General features: G+C 39.8%; 1 protein-coding gene across 1 annotated transcript; it reads left to right on the plus strand.

Moving 5' to 3' along the window:
- Nucleotides 1-12618: 12618 nt before the first annotated feature.
- slc8a3 (solute carrier family 8 member 3) lies at nt 12619-23025 on the plus strand. The gene is made up of 2 exons (XM_044047043.1): nt 12619-13553; nt 21133-23025. Exon 2 carries the CDS (start codon nt 21220-21222, stop codon nt 23002-23004), a length of 1785 nt encoding a protein of 594 aa, XP_043902978.1. The 5' UTR covers nt 12619-13553; nt 21133-21219; the 3' UTR covers nt 23005-23025.
- The last annotated feature ends 348 nt before the right edge of the window (nt 23026-23373 follow it).

A 23373-nucleotide genomic window follows, 5' to 3' on the forward strand; every position in this document is an offset into this window, starting at 1 on the left:
TAACTTAATCTGTATGTTTTCGGGCTGGAGACCTGGAGTCTACACACACACACACACACACACACACACGGAGAACATGCAAACTCCACACAGAAAGTTCCTTTTGGTAAAACCTGGATTCGAATCGGTGACTTTAGCCTCAGTCGTTGCTTCTTAAATGTATAATTTGATTACAGATCTGTGCGCAGAGAAGATTTACAGGTCCCATGCAGACACATAGACTGACCAAGAACTTGAGAGTAACAACAGCAGAGTTTGAGTTTATACCACTGGGAAGAATAAACTACAGACGATGTCTGGACGAGAGGAGACTCTCGAGGTCCATCTTGTCCAAAGGAGGACAAAATGGCTCCTTCTGATTGTGAACATAAAACATTCTGAATGTAGAAGAGTCTTTCTTTCAAAGACTGAGTTGGGATATTAAACATAGAATAGATAACATACACACTATCTCTTGAACATATCCCTATTCAAAAATGCTATGACAGAAATGGCAGTTTGAACATAAGAAATTACTTTTGTCATGAATTAAACAGTGTGTAACGCATTAAACACAAATCGAGATCATTTCCAATCCCTGTACCTAATATTTCAGATATTTAAAAAATAGATATTCTGACAGTGTCCAAAAGCAATGCGTTTAAAACACTACTAATTTGTGAATAAAGAAATCCGAGTAAGATAATACACAGTATTCATCATATTATGAAGAATACATATTACATTACTTATGTTATCTTCTTTAACCTACCGTGTACTTATAATCCACACAAAGTGGAAGCTGCAGGATGTAAAACATTTCTTTCCCCTATTAAATCATCATGTAGTATTTATCTTCCTGTGTGTGTGTGAACTATGTATAACCTCGATAATGACTCACCGCCGCTGTTTTTCCTCACTCATTTGAAGTGACATGAACATACACAGACGATATGTTACAACAAACTCCTACTTCCATCATGGAAATACACCCCGTGTGTAGTAATGGGTCGGTCCATATATGGCCTTAAGTGACCTGTCAGAATTCATGATGTGTCGGAATCCCAACCCCCTTCTCACTTTTGTTTAATTTTTCATTTGAAAATGCCAGAAAACGTCATGAAAGATTCACAGGACGAGGCTAAAGAGGAGGAAATGAAATTCAATATTTACTCCGTTTGTTCTACGAGGTGGAAATCTAATGAAGCCTCCAGAAAACAGGAGCCGTGTCAAAGGTTAAAGTTCTGGGCCTGTGCGACACCGCAGGTTCAGATCATAGACAACACACTGGCTCCTGTGGAAACGCTTAATGACTCAAGAGAAAACAATTGAACAATTCATTATGCGTTAGCTACGGTGTTTAATGCATGAAGTGAGAGAGTGAGGAGATGATGATGACACTTTCATTTCATAGAGAGATATTTCCAATGAATCAAGCCCACAAACAAACAAACTAAGACACAAACGACAACACAAACACATTCATTTCACACATGAAAGGCCAGAGTTGATCATTAAAAGTCTGGACAGACACACTAAAAGGACATTTTCACCTTTTGTAAGACATTTGACAGATGAACTGATCAATGGAAAATAACAGAGAGAATAATCAATAACGATAATAATCATCCATGTGAATCCTGGTGTGTGTGTGTGTGTGTGTTTAGTCTCACATAGTAAAAGGCAGTGAACAGCGAGAGGTTCAACCTTCACTTCCTCAGCTGACTCACTGAAATGTCACACAATCAAACCATAAAAAATAGACTTCACTTGCACAGAGGGAGGAGGAGAGCGAGCGAGCGGACAAGTGACCCCTGTGTTTATTTTATTTAGTCACACTCTCTCTCTCTCTCTCTCTCTCTCTCTCTCTCCTTGCTATAAATAGACAGACGCTTGGCAGCTGAGGGGGAGTCCACGCAGAACAAATGCACCCCCTGGCTGTTTCACTTCATTCTCCACATAATGAGCCAGACAGAACGTGCACAGATCGCTGCCGTCACTTCCACTCTCCCCAGGACGGAGGCCGGGGCCACGCGTTGCCATGGAGAAGTGGCTGTTGGGCAGATGCGGGGGCCAGAGGTATGTGTGTGTGTGTGTGTCACCTTCATCTCCCACCATCTCTTCCTTAGTTCCACTCCCTCTTGATTCATGAATCATCATCAAATGTAAATTTTGTGTACATTTTTTTTTTTATATAAAATGTATATAAAAGCACAAAAACAGACGCAAAACACTAACCCATGATATTACCAGCAACTCAGAATATGAAACACTCTCAGTCATTAACTACAGACAGATCCTTATTATGGGAAAACAATGAGAAATGTTCCCTGAAGGTTCTGCCCAGGTTCTCCCAGGTTGATATAGAAATGTTCCCAGAACGTTCCACTAATGTTACTTTTCTACAACTGTCATACAAACTTTAGAGAACGTTCTTTAAAGGTTCCCACTTTTGTCACAACCTTTAGAGAACATTCCTCTTTTGGTTCCCAGAAACAAAAAAAGTATTGATACTATTTCTCTCCATTATACCATTTTTTTTCGAGCTGGAAACTTGAGTTTGTAAATGACTCCCTCCCTGCACCAAAGTCCATAGCGATTTTACATCATGGCACACAGGGGTTGTCGATCTACTTCTGCCTCCATCAGTAAAGTTCACATGTGTTTTCTTGCCACTTCAGTGTTGGAAATCCTTTGTTTTTATTCACCAAAATGACACAAGTTTAAGAAATGAGGCAACAGTAGAGCAGGAGCTCTAGTTTTATTTGTTCGGTGGCTAAAATCATTTTTTTCTTGTTTCTTCTGGCATCAGTGAAGGCTGATTCCCATAATCATACAACCAAACATGTTTTTTTTTTGTCATTTATTAAATAAAGACAGTGGTTTAGATGGAATTCTCGTTAAAATCTGACTAAATGAAGAAAGAAAACACCTTTAATTACAGCCAACATGTTAAGGCACAGGGAAGAGATGAGTGTCCAGTGTCCTACACTCGTCTTCAGTGTCTCTGATGTAACACAGTCAGTGAGGGTATTCCTCTCTCGTCCATCTTTTACTGCAGATCTATTCCAGACCAGTGAACCACTGAATGTTCAGCTCCAGTAGCTGCAGCTGCAGAAGAGCCACTCTCCGTTCACTAGCTAAGCTACATGTGTGCAGACGCTGGACTCTACATGGATATTATTGGGTATTATTGGAGCTGAAGGCACATACAGTGTAAATGCAGTTTATTTATGAGCTGTCAGGGTTTTCATTTGAGGAGTGGGTTTATTGGCGCGGGGAGGGTCAAGGTCATGTATCGTGTGTGTGTGTGTATATATGAAGGAATGAATAAGCAGCTCTTCTTCTCCAGTGTGATTATGTTCCCACCAACCAGTCAAGGTGATGCTCATCTGAAAGATGGGATGACTGATGTTGTGATGCTGCACCTTTTAAAACTAAGCTGTATCTGTTTGGTGGGACCATCTTACAGGTTGTAGTCTGAGTGAAAGTGTCCTCTTGACTATTTTTATTTTTAAAGGTCATTTTTTGCCTTCATTGGACAATAAAGTGAAGCATGAAAGCATCAAAAGCCCACAGGTCAAATCGAACCCAGGCTCTACCAACGTGAGCAGTTTTTAGTTGAAAGAAAAGTGTGTGTGATCCAGGTATTGCTCATGTTTTGGGAACCTAAATGTCAAACTCGTGGCCCTCCTCTCCATTTCATGTGGTCCACCTTATCTGAGTTCAGGTCACGGGGGTCGCAGCCTTAGCAAGAAAGCCCAGACCACACTCTCCCCCAGCCACTTCCTCCCAGGCCACCCGAGAGATATAATCTCTACAGTTTGTCCTAGATTGGCCTCGAGGTCTCCTCCTGGAAGGACATGCCCGAAACACCTCCCTAGGAGGCATCTAGGAGGCATCCTAACCAGAACCACCTCAGTTCGCTCCTCTCAATGTAAAGGAACAGAGGTTCTATTCTGAGTTTTTTTTAAATTGAGTAATAGATAACTTTTGCATCACAAACGCATTTCATGCGTGAACTAAATATCATTCCATGTCAACACATGATGCTTTTATTTTGAAATTCTGGGAAAAATCCATTTTAACATTTCTATGGTCCAAATTTTCTCATGGGTTTTCTCGTTTTTTTTTTTCAACAGTGACGGAGATATTCTTGGAGAAGGATTAGGCGCATGGACTTATATAAACATATAAAGGTAAGACCATACACGATTTTCAATTTTAATAATAAAAAAAAAACATTTAAATTTTACAAAATCGAATTTGACCTTATATTAATAAATAGTCTTTTGTTTTTCTTGCTATCATGTTGTTGAACAGTATGGAATTGATTAACGCTCAATTAAAAGCTTTTAAATCAACTAAATGTTTCAATTAAGGTCAAAATTGAAATATAAGCTTCTATTTTTTTAAAGTATGGGGTCAAAAATTAAGTCTCCACAAATGTACATCATCACATGTTGTACATGTGACCAAAACTGGTTAAGTTTAGGACTATTGTGGTTAGGTTAAATCATGGTTAGGTATTAACTGGTCATGGCTACGATTAGGGATGATGCTTTGTGTAGGCTGTCCAAGTAAAGTCAATGCAGTGTCCTAAGAAGAATAGCTGCACAAACCTGTGTGTGTGTGTGTGTGTGTGTGATTGTAGTGTGTAAGAATACTTAATTGTGAGCCGAGTGAATGTTTTATGGTTTAAGTTGAGAGGATATGAATCTGTTGACGTATTATGAGGTCATATTAGGTACTTTTTAAAATCTCAATCCTGTACATTGTAAAAATATTGTCAACAACATTCCACGGTGTCAAATCAAATAAAAATAATTACATGGGGGAGGGGAGAAAAAAAAGTAATATTTTTCATCATCGTCTTGTGAAGATTTAGATTCATGTGGTCGTCATTGCGCCAGTAATGAACTGCTGTCGCGCTGCTTCAGTTCTGACAAATTTATGTTTTAATTACTCACAATTTGAGTTACCTGGTTTTTTCTTTCTCAACATTAGACAGACATCTCTGACTGGAAACTTGGCAACACTTGTAAACCTCTCACTCACTCACTCACTCACTCTCTCACCATCTTGGCACAAACAAGAATTGGACAAGAAAATCACTTGTTTCTTGTTTTGATGTTGCTGTTTCTTTTCCCTTTTTCCGATAAACGTATGTGGAACTTAATGATGTTTATCTACACCCTTACACAAGAAATAGTAAAACTGTCCACATTGGCTGAGATAAACTTGTTTTTTTGGTTTAATACACAAAGAACTGTAGTATGTGTGTGATAAATAAGCATTTAAGATGCCCTATTTTATTTTCAATAAGTTTCATTGATAAAAATCTTTAAAATGAGTCTGCAAAGAGTTTAAGTAACCCTAAGTATAAAGATATAACCTCATCCTCCGCAGACAATAAAACAAAGAGGCGTTTTAGTCATAATCAGACGCTCACTGGACATGAATATTTATGACATTAAAGGTAGGATTGCCTTCATTAAGGCAACAATGTCAAATATGAAAATAGCTTTATGCTCCTGCTAATTATGACAATTGATTCTACTTAACATTATTTAATTTACTAATGAAACTATCACACTATTATCTAGTTATTGGGGCCAGTATGAATACTATAGTCCAAGGGTGTCAAACTCAAATGGCGTGGGGGCCAATGAGTATCTAGTCTGGTCATATCGCCATAAAGATGTTCATTTTCAAAGTAAAAGTTCTTGTTTATATACAATATTAGCATATTTAAGATGGAAAATAAATCTATTCTTATCAAAAACAGAGAAATAAATCTAAAATGAAGTAAATAATAACATGGACATCCAAACGAGCTCATATTGTAATGTAATTGTGAATGTAATACATTTATTGATGTGATAATTACAACCAAATTCTAAAAAAAACAAACTGTTAGCAAATTTATTTCTAGAATATATTCTATCACCTCAGCCACACCCACTGTGTTCAAAGGAGAGTGTTTTCATGGGCCATGATTGGGCCGCATGTAATCAATTAGGGAGCCACATGCGGCCCATGGGCCGCCAGTTTGACACCACTGTGGATCTGAAGTATTTATTTCTAACATATCGCGTCTACAACATATGGTTGAGTTGGCTCCATTGGAAAAAGCACAACAAGACTCTTTCTGTGCTGTACGAGCAGATCATCTTCGTGTGGTAAAAAGTGAACTTAATGCACTTATTAGGGTAGATGCTGAGTTCCTAATCAAAAGGTCAAGAGAACATTACTTTAATGGCAGTAGGGCTATTTTTCCAAAACAAACAAAAACGGCTTCAATGTCACTTCTTCTTAAAAAACACAAAGATCCAATATTATGTACTAGCTATCGTCCAGTTTCATTGATCAATACAGATATGGAGATATATGCTAAGGTATTAGCACGTCGTCTTCATAAATATTGAACTTATTCACTGTGATTAAACTAGGTTTGCGAAAGGTCGTTTCAGTTCAGACAATCACATATTCTACACTCTCGTGATTCTTCCGCTTCATTTGGAATTTTAACTTGACACTGAAAAGCCATTTGATAGACTTGAATGGAACTACCTCTGGGCTGTATTAGATCATATGGGACCCTTTATTGATTATATTAAAGTCCTGTATGCAAACCCAGGGGCAATAGCGTTATCAGGTGATCTCTGTTCCCCACATTTTTCAATTTAGAGACGGATGCCTGCTGTCTGTCCTATTATTTATTTTATCTCTTGAGCCCTTGGCTCAAAAAGTACGCCAATCTAATAATATCATCCCTAGTACAATAAATTCCACTAGTCATCATATCACTATATGCAGATGATATACTCCTATTTATCAGTGAATTATCAGTCGCTTCCCCATATATTTAAGTTATTTGCAGATTTTAGTCGTATCTCTGGATACAAAATAAACTGGCGCTTCTACTATGAATATACAATTAATAATAACGGGGAGGAGCTGACCCAATTTAATATTCCAGTTGTCAAACAATTGAAATATTTAGGAATTGACATCTTTCCCGAGTTAGAAGCTACTGTTGATAATAATTATACTGTATGTTTGGATAAGATTTGGACAAACTGGGGACAGTGGACGTCAAAATCTATATCATTTGTTTCCTTCTTCTTCGCTGGTTTATGTGAGCAGAGCGCGGTGCAAGATGGCTGCCTCTGTAAAGCAAGGCCCTTGTTTAAAGTACACAAACGGCTCATTATAGGGCTTTGAAAACCAAACTAACTCTTCATTTTTAAGCGATCACACACTTATACAAACACAGGAGTCATAATCAAATCTCTGCTCATGAACGCTCTTAAATAATTCACACCGGACCTTTTTTAAAAGTAGTAAAAATCCGACATATCTTCACAACGGACGGCAAGGATTTGAGTAAAATAGTGTTTTATTTAATACACGATTCCAATAAACGGACTTTTTGTTGTCGTAGCTTCGTTGTATTTGACTGCTGTGTCCCTCCGTCCCATGTTTCTTTTCCCCCCCCGAGTCCTCAGGGGACTTTGCTCTGTGTCTGACTCCCACCATCACAGATCACACCCCCACTGGTGACAGGAGCTGCACCTCCAGCCTCTGGGTCCTTGGATCCTGATGTGAGGAGACTCCGTTACCTTTCTCATTTCACAACTTCACTATTCATTACCGGCTGTTGTAAGCGGCTGTCGCCCAGAGGTGATGTCAGTGTTAAATCCCCTGATGACCTCTCCCTCCTTCCTTCCTTCCTTCCTTCCCTCCCTCCCTTTTTCTCAGCCTGGCACCATGTATCACTGCCTCTCGCTCTGTTTTCCACATGGAAGTCATTTCAGTTTGAGCCCACAAATAATCTGCACGTGGAAAGTGCTGAAGGATGCAACACAGAAAGAAAGAAGGCGAGGGAGGGAGTGAAAATACACTCTTCTCCGGTGCTATACGGTTTCATTCCATGCTTCAGATTTTTCTTGCAGCATGCCAACGTTTTAATGAAACTGAAGCAGGGCCTCCACTGCCGTCAGGCAGACTGTGGCGAGAGCAGGTGGGAGAGGATATGAGGGTGAAGTGGCTTTACTTTTTTTACTCTGCCCGGCCAGATCGGACGATCTCCCCCCTCAAGTCCGTTTGGAAAGTGGTTGTTTTTTAATTTCATATTTGAGTTCAACAAGCGTGAAAATCTAAGCTGGGACTTTGTAATTAAATTTCACACGTGCACTCAACAGCCATTTTATTAGGCACACCTGTTCAACCTCATGTTGAAGCAAATATCTAATCATGAGAGCAACTCGATGCATTTAGACCTGCAGATATCGTCAAGGCAGAGTCAACAGATGGATTAGTTTCACCTCAAAACTGTGAAATTATTGTGTTACAGTGGCTTGTTTTCTGGCACTTGACAACTCTTTAAATATAAGTAAGAAGATATTACATGGAAAGCCCAATATTCAGGTCTCATACTCACGGTCCTCAATTAAGCCTGCCACTTAATATCAAGTTAAAATTATTTATTGATTAATTTTGCCTCATAAATGTTTTATTTTATGACAAACTGCATGTTGTTCCATACCAAAACAAACACTTTTATTTGGAAATGAATATCATTAATGTATGCTATTTTATGCTCATATTTTGAGACCCCCTGCTTTATTAGCTGTTCTGTGTACCTAATCAAATGGAATGTTCCACCCTGAGCGAAAAGAAACAAAGACTGATTCATGTTGTTTATTTGTGGACTGATGCAAATTCATTATTGATTAATTGCTCGCTAATTTAAAATACACGTTAAGACTTCTATTCATTTTGCATACAGTTCTGTTGGCTAATGAGATTCTGTACCACACTGACAGACTTTCTAATTAAAATCTGAGCAAACTGATTTTTTTTTTCTGTTTTGCGCATACACTCAACAGCCATTTTATTAGGTACACCTGTTCTCAACCTCTTGTTTTAGCAAATGTCTAATCATGAGAGCAGCTCATTGCATTTAAAATAGACTCAAAATTGTGAAATGATTGTGTTACAGTGGCACGGTTTCAGGCACATCACAACTCTTTAACTATAAGATATTAGCTGGAATGCACAATAAACATGTAAATAAGAATAAGATGTTTTTATAGGTTGGTATTTTTGATAATTTAGGAGACAAAAAAGTCTGTTTTACCTGGAAACAGAGCTTGTAACAATGTTCACTCTGGCAGGAGCTTTTCCAAAATCTGCCTTTTCACAAACCTTACCCAAAGTTAGCATGTGTATGAAAGGTCCAGACACAAAAAAATATGCACCTACGTGTGGACTTGACCCAAGACGACTTGCTGAAGTTCAAGCCAGGCATCAGAATGAGGAAGAAAGGTGATTAAAGTGACTTTGAATGTGGCATGTTGGTGTCAGTTTAGAAAACTGCTGATCTACTGGGATTTTAACTCTCACCTATTGCTAGAATATCCAGTGAGCAGCAGTTCTGTGGGTGAAAAGGCCTTGTTGATGCCAGAGGTCAGAGGAAAACAGCCAGACTCCTTCAAAATAATAGTAACAGTAACAGTAAATGCTCAAAAATCTCTTCAAAAATCATGGACGACAGAAAGTTGCACTCCTAGCATTTAGTTTAGTTCATTAGTTTGATTTATATCAGTCATCTCACAAAAAAGATAAAGAACACAAATATTCAAAATAAAATGACCGGAAAGGGGTAGAAACTTGATTATAGAGGTCTCAAACTTGCGGTCCGAGGGCCCACTTCATGCGGCCCGCCACTTAATATCAAATTATTTATGAATTAATTTTGCCTCATATATGTTTTATATTTTATTACAAACTGTATGTCGTTCCATACAAAATGAACAATTTTATTTGGAAATGAATATCATTAATATGAATAGTTGTTTTTCAAAAAGTTTGACTTCTTTTTACCTGTCTGACCACACTGGACGCTCACTGACCCCCAGGTCATATGAATTTGAGACCCTTGCTTTATTAGCTGTCCTGTGTACCTAATAAAATGGCCTGTGACTTTCCGTTCCCCCCTGAACGAAAAGAAACAAAGACTGATTCGTGTTGCTTGGTTGTGGATTAATGCAAATTCATTATTGATTAATTGCTCGCTAATTTAAAATACACGTCAAGACTTGTATTCATTTTACATACAGTTCTGTTTGCCCTGGCACTTTTAGGGATTTTCCCACAATGCTTCAGGCCTGTGTGATGCTGTAATTAGAGATGGTGGCAGTGTCAACATCCTCCGTCTCTGGAGCTCCTTCTGTCTTGTCAGCAGTGGTTATGGGTGATTGTGTTGCAGCAGAGACTGCTGTGCCCACTGAAGCTCATTATCTGCCGGCTACTGATGCATCTAAGTGACGATGGAAGATTATTGGGTTGTGCAATGCGAGTGCAAGAAGGGACAAAATAAGACACATAAAGATGGGGAGGGTGAGTCTGAGCATTTGGAGCTCCAGATGAGGAACTGTGCAAGGGAACAGCTTAATATTCTCCGTAAAAATTTTAATTTGTGTGTATTTTTTGATTAATATGTGTAATTAACATTAATTAACATTAACATTAACATTTTTTAACGGGAATGTTTATTTTAATGGAGCATTATGCACCAAAACTCGACAACAAACAGCACATTATTTTCACACTTTGATTAAACGTCTGGAAATGTTATATAATTCCCTTAAGAATGTATACGTGTGTAATTGCTTTGTCATAGAATAGAATAGAATATACTTTATTAATCATAAAAATCAAATCAAATTCAGCTTAGGGCCCCACAAATGCTTGGGCCAGTCCTGCCATTAGGCGTCACTAACTCTTACACACTGGATCATTCGATTATTACTATTATTGTTGTTATCATTATTTTATTTATTTTTTACAACATGCTAAGGCTGTAAACGTTGCTTTGGTTTCTGTCATGAGTGTTTATTTCTCTCTATAAACCTCACATTTCTACGGTGGCCCGGAAGTGCAAATCACCAACACATAGTAAAACACAACATATCAACTAAAACATAACAACATTAACTGAAACACAACATTAACTATGACACAGCAACATTAACTGAAACACAATAGCATTAACTAAAACACAACATTAACTATGATACAACAACATTAACTGAAACACAACAGCATTAACTAAAAACACAACATGAACTGAAACACATCAACATTAACTGAAACACAACAACATTAACTGAAACACAACATTAATTGAAACACAACATTAACTGAAACACAACAACATTAAATGAAACACAACAACATTAAATGAAACACAACAACATTATCTAAAACACAACATTAACTGAAACACAACATGAACTGAAACACATGAACTGAAACACAACAACATGAACTGAAACACAACATTAACTGAAACACAACAACATTAACTGAAACACAACAACATGAACTGAAACACAACAACATTAACTGAAACACAACAACATTAACTGAAACACAAAATGAACTGAAACACAACAACATTAACTAAAACACAACAACAATAATTGAAACACAACATTAAAACACAACAAACATTAAAACACAACAACATGAACTGAAACACAACAACATTAAATGAAACACAACAACATTATCTAAAACACAACAACATTAATGAAACACAACAACATGAACTGAAACACAACAACATTAAATGAAACACAACAACATTATCTAAAACACAACAACATTAATTGAAACACAACATGAACACATTAACTGAAACACAAACAACATGAACTGAAACACAACATTAGTTGAAACCACAACATTAACTGAAACACAACAACATTAACTGAAACACAACAACATTAACTGAAACACAAAATGAACTGAAACACAACAACATTAAATGAAACAATATTAACTGAAACACAACAACATTATCTAAAACACAACAACATTAACTGAAACACAACAACATTAATTGAAACAACATTAACTGAAACACAACAATGGTCAGTCAGTCAGTCATCATCTACCGCTTTATCCTCAACCAGAGGGTCGCGGGGGGTGCCGTGCCAATCTCAGCTACATCGGGCGATAGGCGGGGTACACCCTGGACAGTTCGCCAGTCCATCGCAGGGCCACACACAACTAGAGACAAACAACCATTCACTCTCACACTCACTCCTACGGTCAATTTAGAGTGTCCAATTTACCTAATCCCCACATTGCATGTTTTTGGACTGTGGGAGGAAGCCGGAGAACCCGGAGAGAACCCACGCACACACGGGGAGAACATGCAAACTCCATGCAGAAAGGCCCTTGTTCCAACCGGGGCTCGAACCCGGGTCTTCTCACTGCAAGGCGAGAGTGCTAACCACTACACCACCGTGTGACCCACACAACAATGGTGTTTTAGTTAATGTGTTTTCCTATTTGTGTTGGTGATTGTCCCTTCAGGGCCACCATACATTTTATCTTTCACATGTGTCTTTCTTCCTGTTTAAAACATTGATGAGGCAAAAGAATGATCACACTTTTAAACCTTGTAATCCGCCTCCTGTTGTGTGAGAGCGTGTGCTCAGTGCTGATGGAGGCTGTGGGCCTGCGTGGCTGATATTCATGGTTTTGCAGGTTTCTTCTCTCAGCTGATGGTGACGTAGTCGCGCGCGTCTTATTACACTGAGCCGGGTCCGTGTGACTTTTTCCCAAAATGTGTGTGCGCAGGACTGTAGAGGGCGCAACCATTTCACACCTCTGCCAGCGCGTGAAGAGGCCTCATATTAATAATCATTATCTGAGGATGACAATCCTGAGAGAGTGATGAAGATCAGCATCATCTCCAGCGGTCACTGACAGCTGTGGAAGCAGGAGGAAAGAGGCGGATCGTGCGCAGTGGTCCAGCAGGAGGAGAAGAGCGCCGGTGTGCACAGCTGAGCGCGTTTTCTTACGGAAGACACTCATTTGTTTTTATTTACACTCAACTGTTTGTGGAGACGAGAAGGGGGCAAAACACACACAACAGAAATAGCAGCAGTGTCTTCATCACATCGACATCATGATTTCCTGCGCTGTGGCAGCACCGAGCAGAGGAAGAGGAGGAGGAGGAGGCGGAGGAGGAGAGGAGCGCTGATTCACGGCTTGAAGGAGGAGGGAGAGCCGTGGTGTGCGGACCGAAATCTCTGAAGATCCATCTCCCAACAACCTTAAAATACCGACTCCCTCCTCTGCTTCACTTGCCACCACACCCCCGCTCACCACCACGCTCTCCTCCTCCTCCTCCTCCTCCATTCCTCCCTCCCTCCTTACTCGTCATTGACAGCTTTGCGACCCGGTCAGTCCGTCAGACAGACGGGGAGGATCTGGGTAGGAGGGCGCCAAAGCAGGAGAGGACGAGAGGCGATCACCTTCTGGCCGGTTTGATCCGATCGCCAATACGGAGCAGGCTGCGGGACCTGCGGCTCCATACGAGGGGGCGATTTCTGGACCGTTGGACTCCACGGATCCACAGAACAGCGTGTCCCGAGACTCTGATCCGATCAAACAACAATAATTATATTTTTTTTTTTTTTAAAAAAAGGGGGCGGACAGGAGCAGGTTTCGCAGTGGCCGCACACAAACTCCCCGGAATACAAATCCAGGTAGGTTTGTGAAGGTTTTTACGCATGACGCAAAACTCCCTGATCTGTGACCGCCTCTGTGTGTTCATGAGTGATGCAGCGTGGGAAACGGTCACATCCGTGATTAAATATGTGACACATCACATCATCAGGTGTGTGTGTGTGTGTGTGTGTGTGTGTGTGAGTGATGAGAGCTGCATGGCTGTCGGGGCTTTAACCTGCACATTCCTCTACCACTGGCCCCTGAATCCCTGTGCAGATATGATCCATTTGTAACAGCGCTGAAATGGATTCGTGATAGTGTCTAATGGGTGTTGCCATTTAAATAATTGGCGTCTGTCAACGCAAGTAACAGATACCAGTTGTTCCTGTCCTGTTCTCTGATTGGCTGCACACCTGGATCTCCACTCCACTACACACCACCCTCACCCTATGTATGTATGTATCTGTGTATATGTATATATATATGTATGTGTGTGCGTATGTATGTATTTATATATATATATATATATATATGTATTTATATATATATATATGTGTATATATATACACACACACATATATATTGTGTACAGTACAGACACAGTTGTAGTGGTTTCTCATGCGTGGCCTGCTGCATGCTGTTGGTTTTTCGGAGACATGCTTTACTGGGATCAGAGTATTTATATCAGAAAATATCCCATAAACGCCTGTAGTTTAGGGCCTTTACAGCAGCAGGGATTCCCCCCTCAGGTACTGACACCCATGTAGTGAGCTGAAACGGCCTTTAAGATGATTAATCAGCAACAGCTGAGGCTGCTCTGTGCGTCTGCTGAGTCCATGTTTACGCGCGGCTCAAATAGCCTCTTTAAACAAGAGCCTCTCTCCAAAATAGGCAACGGGAAAAGAGATCCGTGTCTCTCAGCAACTGACTCTCTGTCATAACACTGTCCACACCATGGCCAGGGAATGGAGACGGCTGTGCAGAGTGCACGCAAGGTGATAACACTTTCAAAAGGTGCACAATAAATCAGTCAAACACAAATATCTCTTCTTCATACCCCATTGAATCCATGATCTGAGACATGGAAGTCATGTGGAGTGAGCTAGCTTTTATAGGCTGCTCATCTGGGCTCCATTTATATATCAATAATCACAATGTGCATCACAATTTTACTAAAGCCAGGGTTCAAACAAACATCGTTTTATTTTATAGACCAAACAGCATCACAGGATGATTCATTTCGTTCTTTTGAAGCTGGAACTGGAGAAGCTCTTACAAGTGACTGTTGTGATTGATTGATCAGATCATGTTTATCTGATGCTAAATCAATGGAATGTTAGCAACTCTTTGACATTTCAAGACTACAAATAAAAGTGTTTCTTTGTGCACTACGGAGATGGTTTATAAAATAACAAAAAAATGACATAGTCGTCCTGAAGCCTACCAGGAAATAAAAGTACCTTAAATAGCCACTAGGGGGCAACTCTGCTGACTATGAATGGTCTTTATGTGTAACGTCATTATACGTTTTCCTAGTCTCCATCACTAGTTTCAGGTTTTTCATAGCACACGATATACTTTGTCACCTTATCTTAATCTAATTTCACTATACCAGTATGTGTGAAGTATATGTGAGGAAGAGGAGGATGATGAGAGAGAAAATGATCTTATTGGGAATAAATGTGCCTCCTGTGAAAAGTCCATAGCTGACTTGGTTCGACTTATTTACATAATGGTGTTACTTTTAGAGCTCAACATTTTGGGTGGTCTAAAAAGTTTGTGAACCACTAGTCTTAGTAATATCGTTTATATTTATTCGTAAGTCTTTCTTATTGGATACAGTCTGTACAGAGAAACTCAGACTGAGAGTAATCATCTGTTTCTCTGATTCTGGTCTTAATTCTGTTCTCTGAGCTTTTTCTGTATTAACAAGAACAGAATTCAACAAAAATATGAGCATACTTGTATTTCTTTTGTACATCTTATGTGTCAATTTGGTCATATGTTTGAGAAAAAGACAGGTCCACTATCTCCACATGATAACACTGTATATCCCGCAGCAGTAAATACTGTGTGGCAGCCTCAGCACGCTTCATATATCTTATTGTATGATAAATATTGAGGAAGGACTGCATATTTATGACATTAAATATTGCAGTAAATATCACCGAGTTCTGCTTCCTGATCTTTTTTTTTTTTTTTTTCAGAAGAAGAAAAGAAGTTGTTTAAACGTGTGTAAATTGAGTTTAAGTGGGTTCACGCTCAACTATTTGAGGTTGAACAGGTCAGTGTTGGATTTAATTGGAATATGTCAAAGCTCAACTTCAGCCTTAATTTAGAAATGGCACTTACTGTTTGGTCGTCGCTTGTGAGCGCGCGACAGTCTGCCGCGACGTTCGCAACGCAGAACACAATCCAGAGCACGGTGATTAGTGTGCAAATTGTTTTGTGTAGTCCCTAATTACGGGTCGTGGTTCTAATGGTGAAACACACAGATACACCTAAATGGAATCTTTCACTCGGTGCAATTTGAGTCAAACGCAGAGAATTTACATTGAGACGGAAAATTAACAACAAAAATCCCGGCGAGGTCGTACACCTAAGCAGTCTAGAGTGCTTTAATGTCATCATTTTAATGAGCTTTACATCACTGCGGATGATTATTTGTCCTCTTAATTGATTTCTCTGGCCAATCAATCAATCGATCAGTCCCTATTAGCTTTATTAGGACGACTTGTGTGGTGTTATATGTAAAAAGAAAATCCAATTGGTGACACTCAAATAAATGAAACTAAAATGAGCAAGTTATAAGAAAACAAGTTGCTTTTTGAGTGTTTCCAATGGAAGCATTTTATAATGTTTTTGGGTAGTTTGATTTTAAGGATTATTTGAGATCGTTATGACTATTGCGTTAGCATAAAGCAGGGGTCTCAGTCATGTGAAGAAAAGTCCAACTATGTAGAAAATCATCTTAATCATCAACAGTATTCATGATGATATTTCACAGAAATTTCACAGTAAAAGAGTTTGTTATGATACGGAACCATATAGTTGACAATAAAAACACAATCATGCAAAATGAAATAAATTTTTTTTGTAAATAACTAATGGAAAACTGTAATAAAACAAGAAACAAGGTCATATATTTATCAATCATATTTAGTATACTGTATACAGAGGTGGAAAGTACTTAATTAAATTTCCTTGCATTACTGTATTGAGTAGGTTTTGTTGTGTGCGTGTATGTATATATATATATAATGTATGTATGTATGTATGTATATATATACTGTATATATATGTGTACGTACGTATGTGTACATATATATGTACGTACGTATGTATACATGTATATATGTGTATATATATACATATATATATATACATATACATATGTACATATGTGTGTGTGTGTGTATTAAACGATAACCCTGGTTATGGCTGCAGAGTTATTTTAGATTGACTGTGTAACACATGGTCTGAATTTATGGACTCAAAATGTAGAGCATGGGCTTCTACCACATCAGCGAAAATTGCTCTAGAAACTGCTTTATATGACATTTTCTGAGCTTCACTAAAGCTGGATGTTTTTGGAGAGGCTATGCCCAGGGTGTCTTTATGAGGAGACTTTACCTGATGTGCAACTCTTGAAATATTTAACTACACATCGAGGCTATGAGTTAATTAAGATTCCAGGAGGGAAATGTAAGACCTGTGATCGTGTGTTGCAGTTTAACAGGGCTACAACTGTTACGCCGGTTATTAATCGGTTACTATTACAAATAAAACAAGTAATCTAAACCATGGAACAAAGGAATTATTAAAACATACATTATATTGGTTTGTGGACAAAACGAGACATTTGAGAACATTATGATTTTGAGGTTTGGGAAACGCTGATATACATTTTTCAACATTTTCTGACATTTTCTGGACCAAATAATCAATAAATCAATCAATGTCAATAAATTAAGAAAATAATTGACAGGTTAATCAATTTAGAAATAATTGGAGACCGAGTGCTATGTCTTAATCCTTAATTTCCCGTCGCATTTCACCCATCTTTACTTGTGCCTTCCTAGAATCTTTAGCAAGTGTGTGTTATCGAATATGTTCACCAAATGCTGATTGATGTGCTTCTTGGTGTTTAGATAAGAAAACACAAGAAAGTGCTGTAATGAAAACTTTCAGACGTGAATTCTTCTGCTTAAAAAACACCTGGTTGTTTGATAGTTTGACAAGATTAATGTTTCTTGTCCTTGTGTGTCCCTGTCTGCCCCATCCCTGCGCTACTGCTGTATACTCACAGACGCTCCCTCAGTCAGGTCAGATGACGAACATACAAATGACGTTGCACTGTTTCAGTTCACAAACGAACAGAGGCACAAAATTAACATCAACAAAGATCGCCAAAAATTACGCACTGCAGCTTTAAACGCTGACATGTTAGATGTCAGTATGTTTGTATGTTTGTGTTTTTGAAATGGCTAATCTTAAAATAAAATTTATTCTGATACTTTGGATTGAAATTACTCAATTACTTTGGATTATGACCAGTGAAACGACAAGAAATTTAATCATCCAAGTCCTCAGAATGTAAGACACAGACAGACTCTCTCAGTCCCTCTGGACGCTTCGTGTTATTTCTGCCTCATTGCAGTTTCTGCTCGTCCGCCCGGACTCGACTCACCACCATTCAATAAAGGAGACGGGGAGAAGGAAGCCAGTCAGCAGCAACTGTAGGAACTCTTCCCTTAGCTCTTCCCAGTGCTGACGATATCTCATTTATCCCGACTGTTAATTTCTCATCTTTGAAGATTTCACAGTTTGTGTTAAAGGGATAGTTCAGGTTGTTTGAGGTGTGATTGTGTGAAGTGCAAGGAGATAACATGGCTGCCTGTGGACATGCATGGAAAAAAAACGAGCCACATATATCACAAGAATCTGTTGGATTTTTAAACTAAAAATGTGACAAAATAATTTAGATTAGATTTGCCCGCAAACGCAGAACGCGTGTTGACTCTGCTCAACTACGAGACAATATTTGGCTTTGAAATCATGATGAGTGCGTCAGACATGCCAGCTCTTGTTTGACTATCCGCACCTCTATTGTAAATTCTGTCAGCTTTCCAAATTGGCCAGCAGTCCATCTGGATGATGGATATCATTTCCAAAAGTGTCATGTTGGCATTAAAATAGCTGGTGTTTTAGAGTTACTGTCTTCAGTAAAATATATAGCAAATCTGTATTAGGAATGTGCCATTTCATTTAATGGATGCTTTTTATTTCCATAGAAGGCCTGAAACGGCCATATATACTATATATATCCTAAACCCATTTTAAGCAAACATTAAGGATGAAACGTCTAATATTGGACTCTCTACATTGACTGTAGGTCTTATACATTTGTAAAACACTGCTTTCATTTTGTTTATATTTTCTATATCTTTTTTGATTTGGTTAAAACCTTTTAAATCCTATAAAGTTAGCTTGGTTTATTCATCTAAGACTGCAAGTATTAGTATAATATGGACCAAATGCTGTCGTGTTAATTAGCCAATATAATGTTCTACAAAGTTTGAATGAAGGTTGTGACAAAAGTAATGTTTAGGGGACGTTCTGGGAACCAAATGTGCAACCAAAAGCCAAAAACTTTCCATATCAACCACAGGAGAACATAGGGAGGAACCTTCAGGGAACATTCCCACAACTTCTCAGAACGCTTTAGCTTGTTAGCTGGGATTAACCTAACTGCATGTTTTTGGACTATTGGAGAAAACCATGTGCACATGGGCAAAAGATGGAAAGGATGCGAACTCAACACAGAAAGTCCCTCAGTCAAACTGGGATTCGAACAGGTGGCCTAACTTCTGTGAGGCAACAATGTTAGCCACTGTGTGGCCCCGGGGCAAAACTTTTAAAAAGCGATTTTAATTACATTTACTCAACAAAGGCAAAGGGAAACAAGTGTGACAGTAATAAAAGAAACACAGTCCTCCAGTGAATTCAGGACAGAATGATTAACTCACACTGCCTGCATCTCTCTGAAGTAGAGATCATTTCAATTCAGACTAAACTATCTTTGTGCCTTGTGGGCCCAAAGGTGTGGTGAAGGCTGCAGATTGGTCCCACCCAATGTCTTAAACCAGGAAATAATCACCGCAAAAATAGAGGCTCAATTATAAATCCCCTGTGTTGTATATCGACGACATTTGGTCAACTGTGTTTTTCATTCTCCGGTTGCCTTTGACCTCAGCTGTTAACATCAAAAGAATTGTGAAATCCTGCCTCGTGAGAGTTGATGAAGGGCATGAGATGCTTAGCCTGAGCTTTTATGAATTTCGAAAATGTCTGCGTTGTTTTTGTAACGCTGCTCGGTCATGCGGAAGTGGTAAGTATGCATTTAGGGCTCAGTGTGTAATGAATTTGGACGGGACATCTGCACCCTTTGTTTTAGTTTGCCTCTTGATGGTCTCCTGCCTTCCCTCTGTTTTTTTTTTTGCCAGTGCGACATTTTGGACAGTGCTTAGTTTGGCAACATTGTACGCGTGCTGAGCGTGCGGTTTGGCTGGGAGCTGTGTATTACCCCAGAGATTTCAGACAATCGCGCTCAAATTCACATTATTGCACTCACAAAGCCACATCCTTAACTGAAAATGAACGTAATGATTGGTAATGAGTCCGCAGGCTATGCTTTTATTCAACTCATGTTATCTACATTGTTCACATGCTGATTTACAGACCTGAGCATGAAGAGTTGACTGCCTGTCTCGGAGTAAGAGGCAAAAACGCTGACAGAAATCCAGGAGGATCATTTAATTTTGCTCACTCAAATAAAATAGAGACCTTTGTTTCTTGCTTCAGACACGGAGCGTGACATGTAAACACAGAATCCAAATTTGCTTGTACAACCGCTGCTCCTCAAACCTGGGAATTTAAAACAATGTGAAAATACCCTAAGGTTGGGTAACCATTCCATTATGTGATTGCATTAAATTAAGAATTGCTCTATGACTAAAATGAATGCAATCTGCTCAGTTTTAATCAGAAGTGAATCTACGGAGTACACTATGTATTTATTAAGCATTCTTTCATCTCCTAAGATCTAAATTTGCAGTTGTTTTGTTGAAGTTATTCGCACACAATGCATTGACTAATGTCAGTCATGGTTCACGTTTTGCATTTACTTTTTTTGTCCAGCAAATGGCAGTATTTTGTATATGTCATTGAAAAAATTAACCTGGGAGAACTGTTGTCAATAGGTGGCGCTTCCCATGCGTGTTTATGTTGTCTTCACAAAGACACTCCAAATAACAATGTCAGTAAGGAAGATATGGAATATGGTTCACATAATAAAAGCAGATTTCTTCCTGTTTGCAAAACAGTCAATCACACCATAGTGATCTCACTGATGGAGGGCGATGTTGAATAAGCATTAAGCCACTGGCAGAGATCCTGTCGACATTGACGAGGGCACATACTGCTCAGACGAGGGCTATGGGCGGTCATCAGCTGCACAGTGTCCCAGGCTCAAAACTCTTTGTTTGTAAAAAAATATATATCTATCTATCGTACAACATCCATATAATCTATTTTCTGTCTGATTTTCTTTTTTAGGTGGTGAGTGGAGAAAAACCACAGCCCAGTGCTGGATCCCAGAGGAACTGTCAGCGTGGTAAGGACCCTTGAGACGTAGAAGGGTGCATGGAGGGTTCAAGGCCTGTGAAACCAGGGTCCTCAGCCTGCCTCTGGTTAGGGCTGGTGTCCGTGGCTGTAGCCTTCCTTTGTACTGAGGCCCGGACCACCCCGAGTCCTCTGCTAAGCCCCAGCAATGGAACTTGTCATGGTAACAACAAGTGTAATAAAGGGATCATCCTGCCCATATGGTATCCAGAGGATCCCTCCATGGGAGACAAGATCGCACGGGTCATTGTGTATTTTGTGGCCATGATCTACATGTTTCTTGGAGTGTCCATAATTGCTGACCGCTTCATGGCAGCCATTGAGGTCATCACTTCCCAAGAGAGGGAAATTGTCATCAAAAGGCCTAATGGGGAAACGACAACCACCACGATCCGGGTGTGGAACGATACGGTTTCCAACCTCACCCTCATGGCTTTAGGCTCTTCTGCCCCTGAGATAATGCTCTCTGTAATTGAGGTATGTGGACATGGATTCAAATCTGGAGAACTTGGGCCTGCCACAATTGTTGGCAGCGCAGCCTTCAACATGTTTGTCATCATTGGCCTCTGTGTGTCCGTCATCCCGCAAGGTGAAGTACGTAAGGTCAAACATCTCAGAGTGTTCTTTGTCACGGCAGGCTGGAGCATCTTTGCTTACATTTGGCTCTACATGATTCTGGCCGTGTTTTCTCCCAACGTAGTCCAGGTCTGGGAGGGTCTACTCACCCTGGCCTTCTTCCCTCTATGCGTAATCCTTGCCTGGGTGGCCGACAGACGACTGCTCTTCTATAGGTTTATGCACAAGAAGTACCGCACTGACAAACACAGGGGAGTCATCATTGAGACAGAGACCGAACGCTCCAAGGGGATTGAGATGGACGGCAAGTTGGTCAACTCTCACTTCATGGATGGAGGTGCAGCAAGCAATCTGATTGGTTTAATTGAGGGCAAAGAGGTAGATGAGTCCCGGCGCGACATGATACGCATCCTAAAAGATTTAAAGCAGAAGCACCCAGAGAAAGACTTGGATCAGCTGGTGGAGATGGCCAACTACTATGCTCTCTCACACCAGCAAAAGAGCCGGGCCTTCTACCGCATCCAAGCAACACGCATGATGACAGGTGCTGGAAACATCCTGAAGAAACATGTAGCAGAACAGGCAAAGAAGAGTGTCAGTGTGCAGGAGGTGCGCGTAGAAGAGCCAGAAGAGTATGTGTCTCGGATTGTTTTTGAGCCTGCGGTCTACCAGTGCCTCGAGAACTGCGGCGCCGTCATTCTGACCATCACCAGAAAGGGTGGTGACATCAACAAGACGATCTCTGTGGATTATAAGACAGAGGACGGGTCAGCTAACGCTGGAGCTGACTATGAGTTCACAGAGGGTACGGTTGTATTCAAACCAGGAGAAATGTTTAAAGAAATAAGCATTGGCATCATAGATGACGACATATTTGAAGAGGATGAGCACTTTTTTGTACGCCTCGGTAATTTGCAAGTGCTGGAGACAGAAGATGAGCTGCTGTCCCCCAACAGTCTCCCATACCCAAATGCCATGCTGGGCTTCCCCACCGTGGCCACCGTGACCATTCTGGATGATGATCACTCGGGCATCTTCACCTTTGAGAGCAACTTGGTGCACATCAGTGAGAGCATTGGTATTATGGAAATGAAGGTGCTAAGGACTTCTGGAGCAAGAGGAACGGTCATTGTGCCTTATCGCACCATGGAAGGACTTGCCAAAGGAGGAGGGGAAGACTTCGAGGACACCTACGGAGAGCTCGAGTTCAAGAATGATGAGACGTGGTAAGACAGCAGTTCTTTTTTTCTAATGGTGGTGGGACAGTTGCTTTTTTCGTTAATGTGTTGTTTGTGATTTATTGGCCATTTTCTAATTTTTAATCACCCATGGACCCTGAAATGAATTGAAGTGTCATAAATAAGCTTCTTTCTTTCTGTGCTTGTTTGCCACCTCATTGATTTGTGTGTTTCAATTTAGAATTGCAGTTTGATGATGGTAAACCTGTCATAAAACAAATGATTGCTGGCTTCAAAGCTGTTCGGCAGGCTGCCACATCCCTTTGAGCTTTGGATTTTGATACAAACATGTTGCCTTGTTTACCTCTTTATATCAATTAATTTAGAGCTCACTTTGGTAACCTGTCTGTGTGCTGCTTGC

This window comes from Solea senegalensis, linkage group LG16 (assembly GCF_019176455.1).
Source record: "Solea senegalensis isolate Sse05_10M linkage group LG16, IFAPA_SoseM_1, whole genome shotgun sequence".
In the NCBI taxonomy this organism is placed as follows: domain Eukaryota; kingdom Metazoa; phylum Chordata; class Actinopteri; order Pleuronectiformes; family Soleidae; genus Solea; species Solea senegalensis.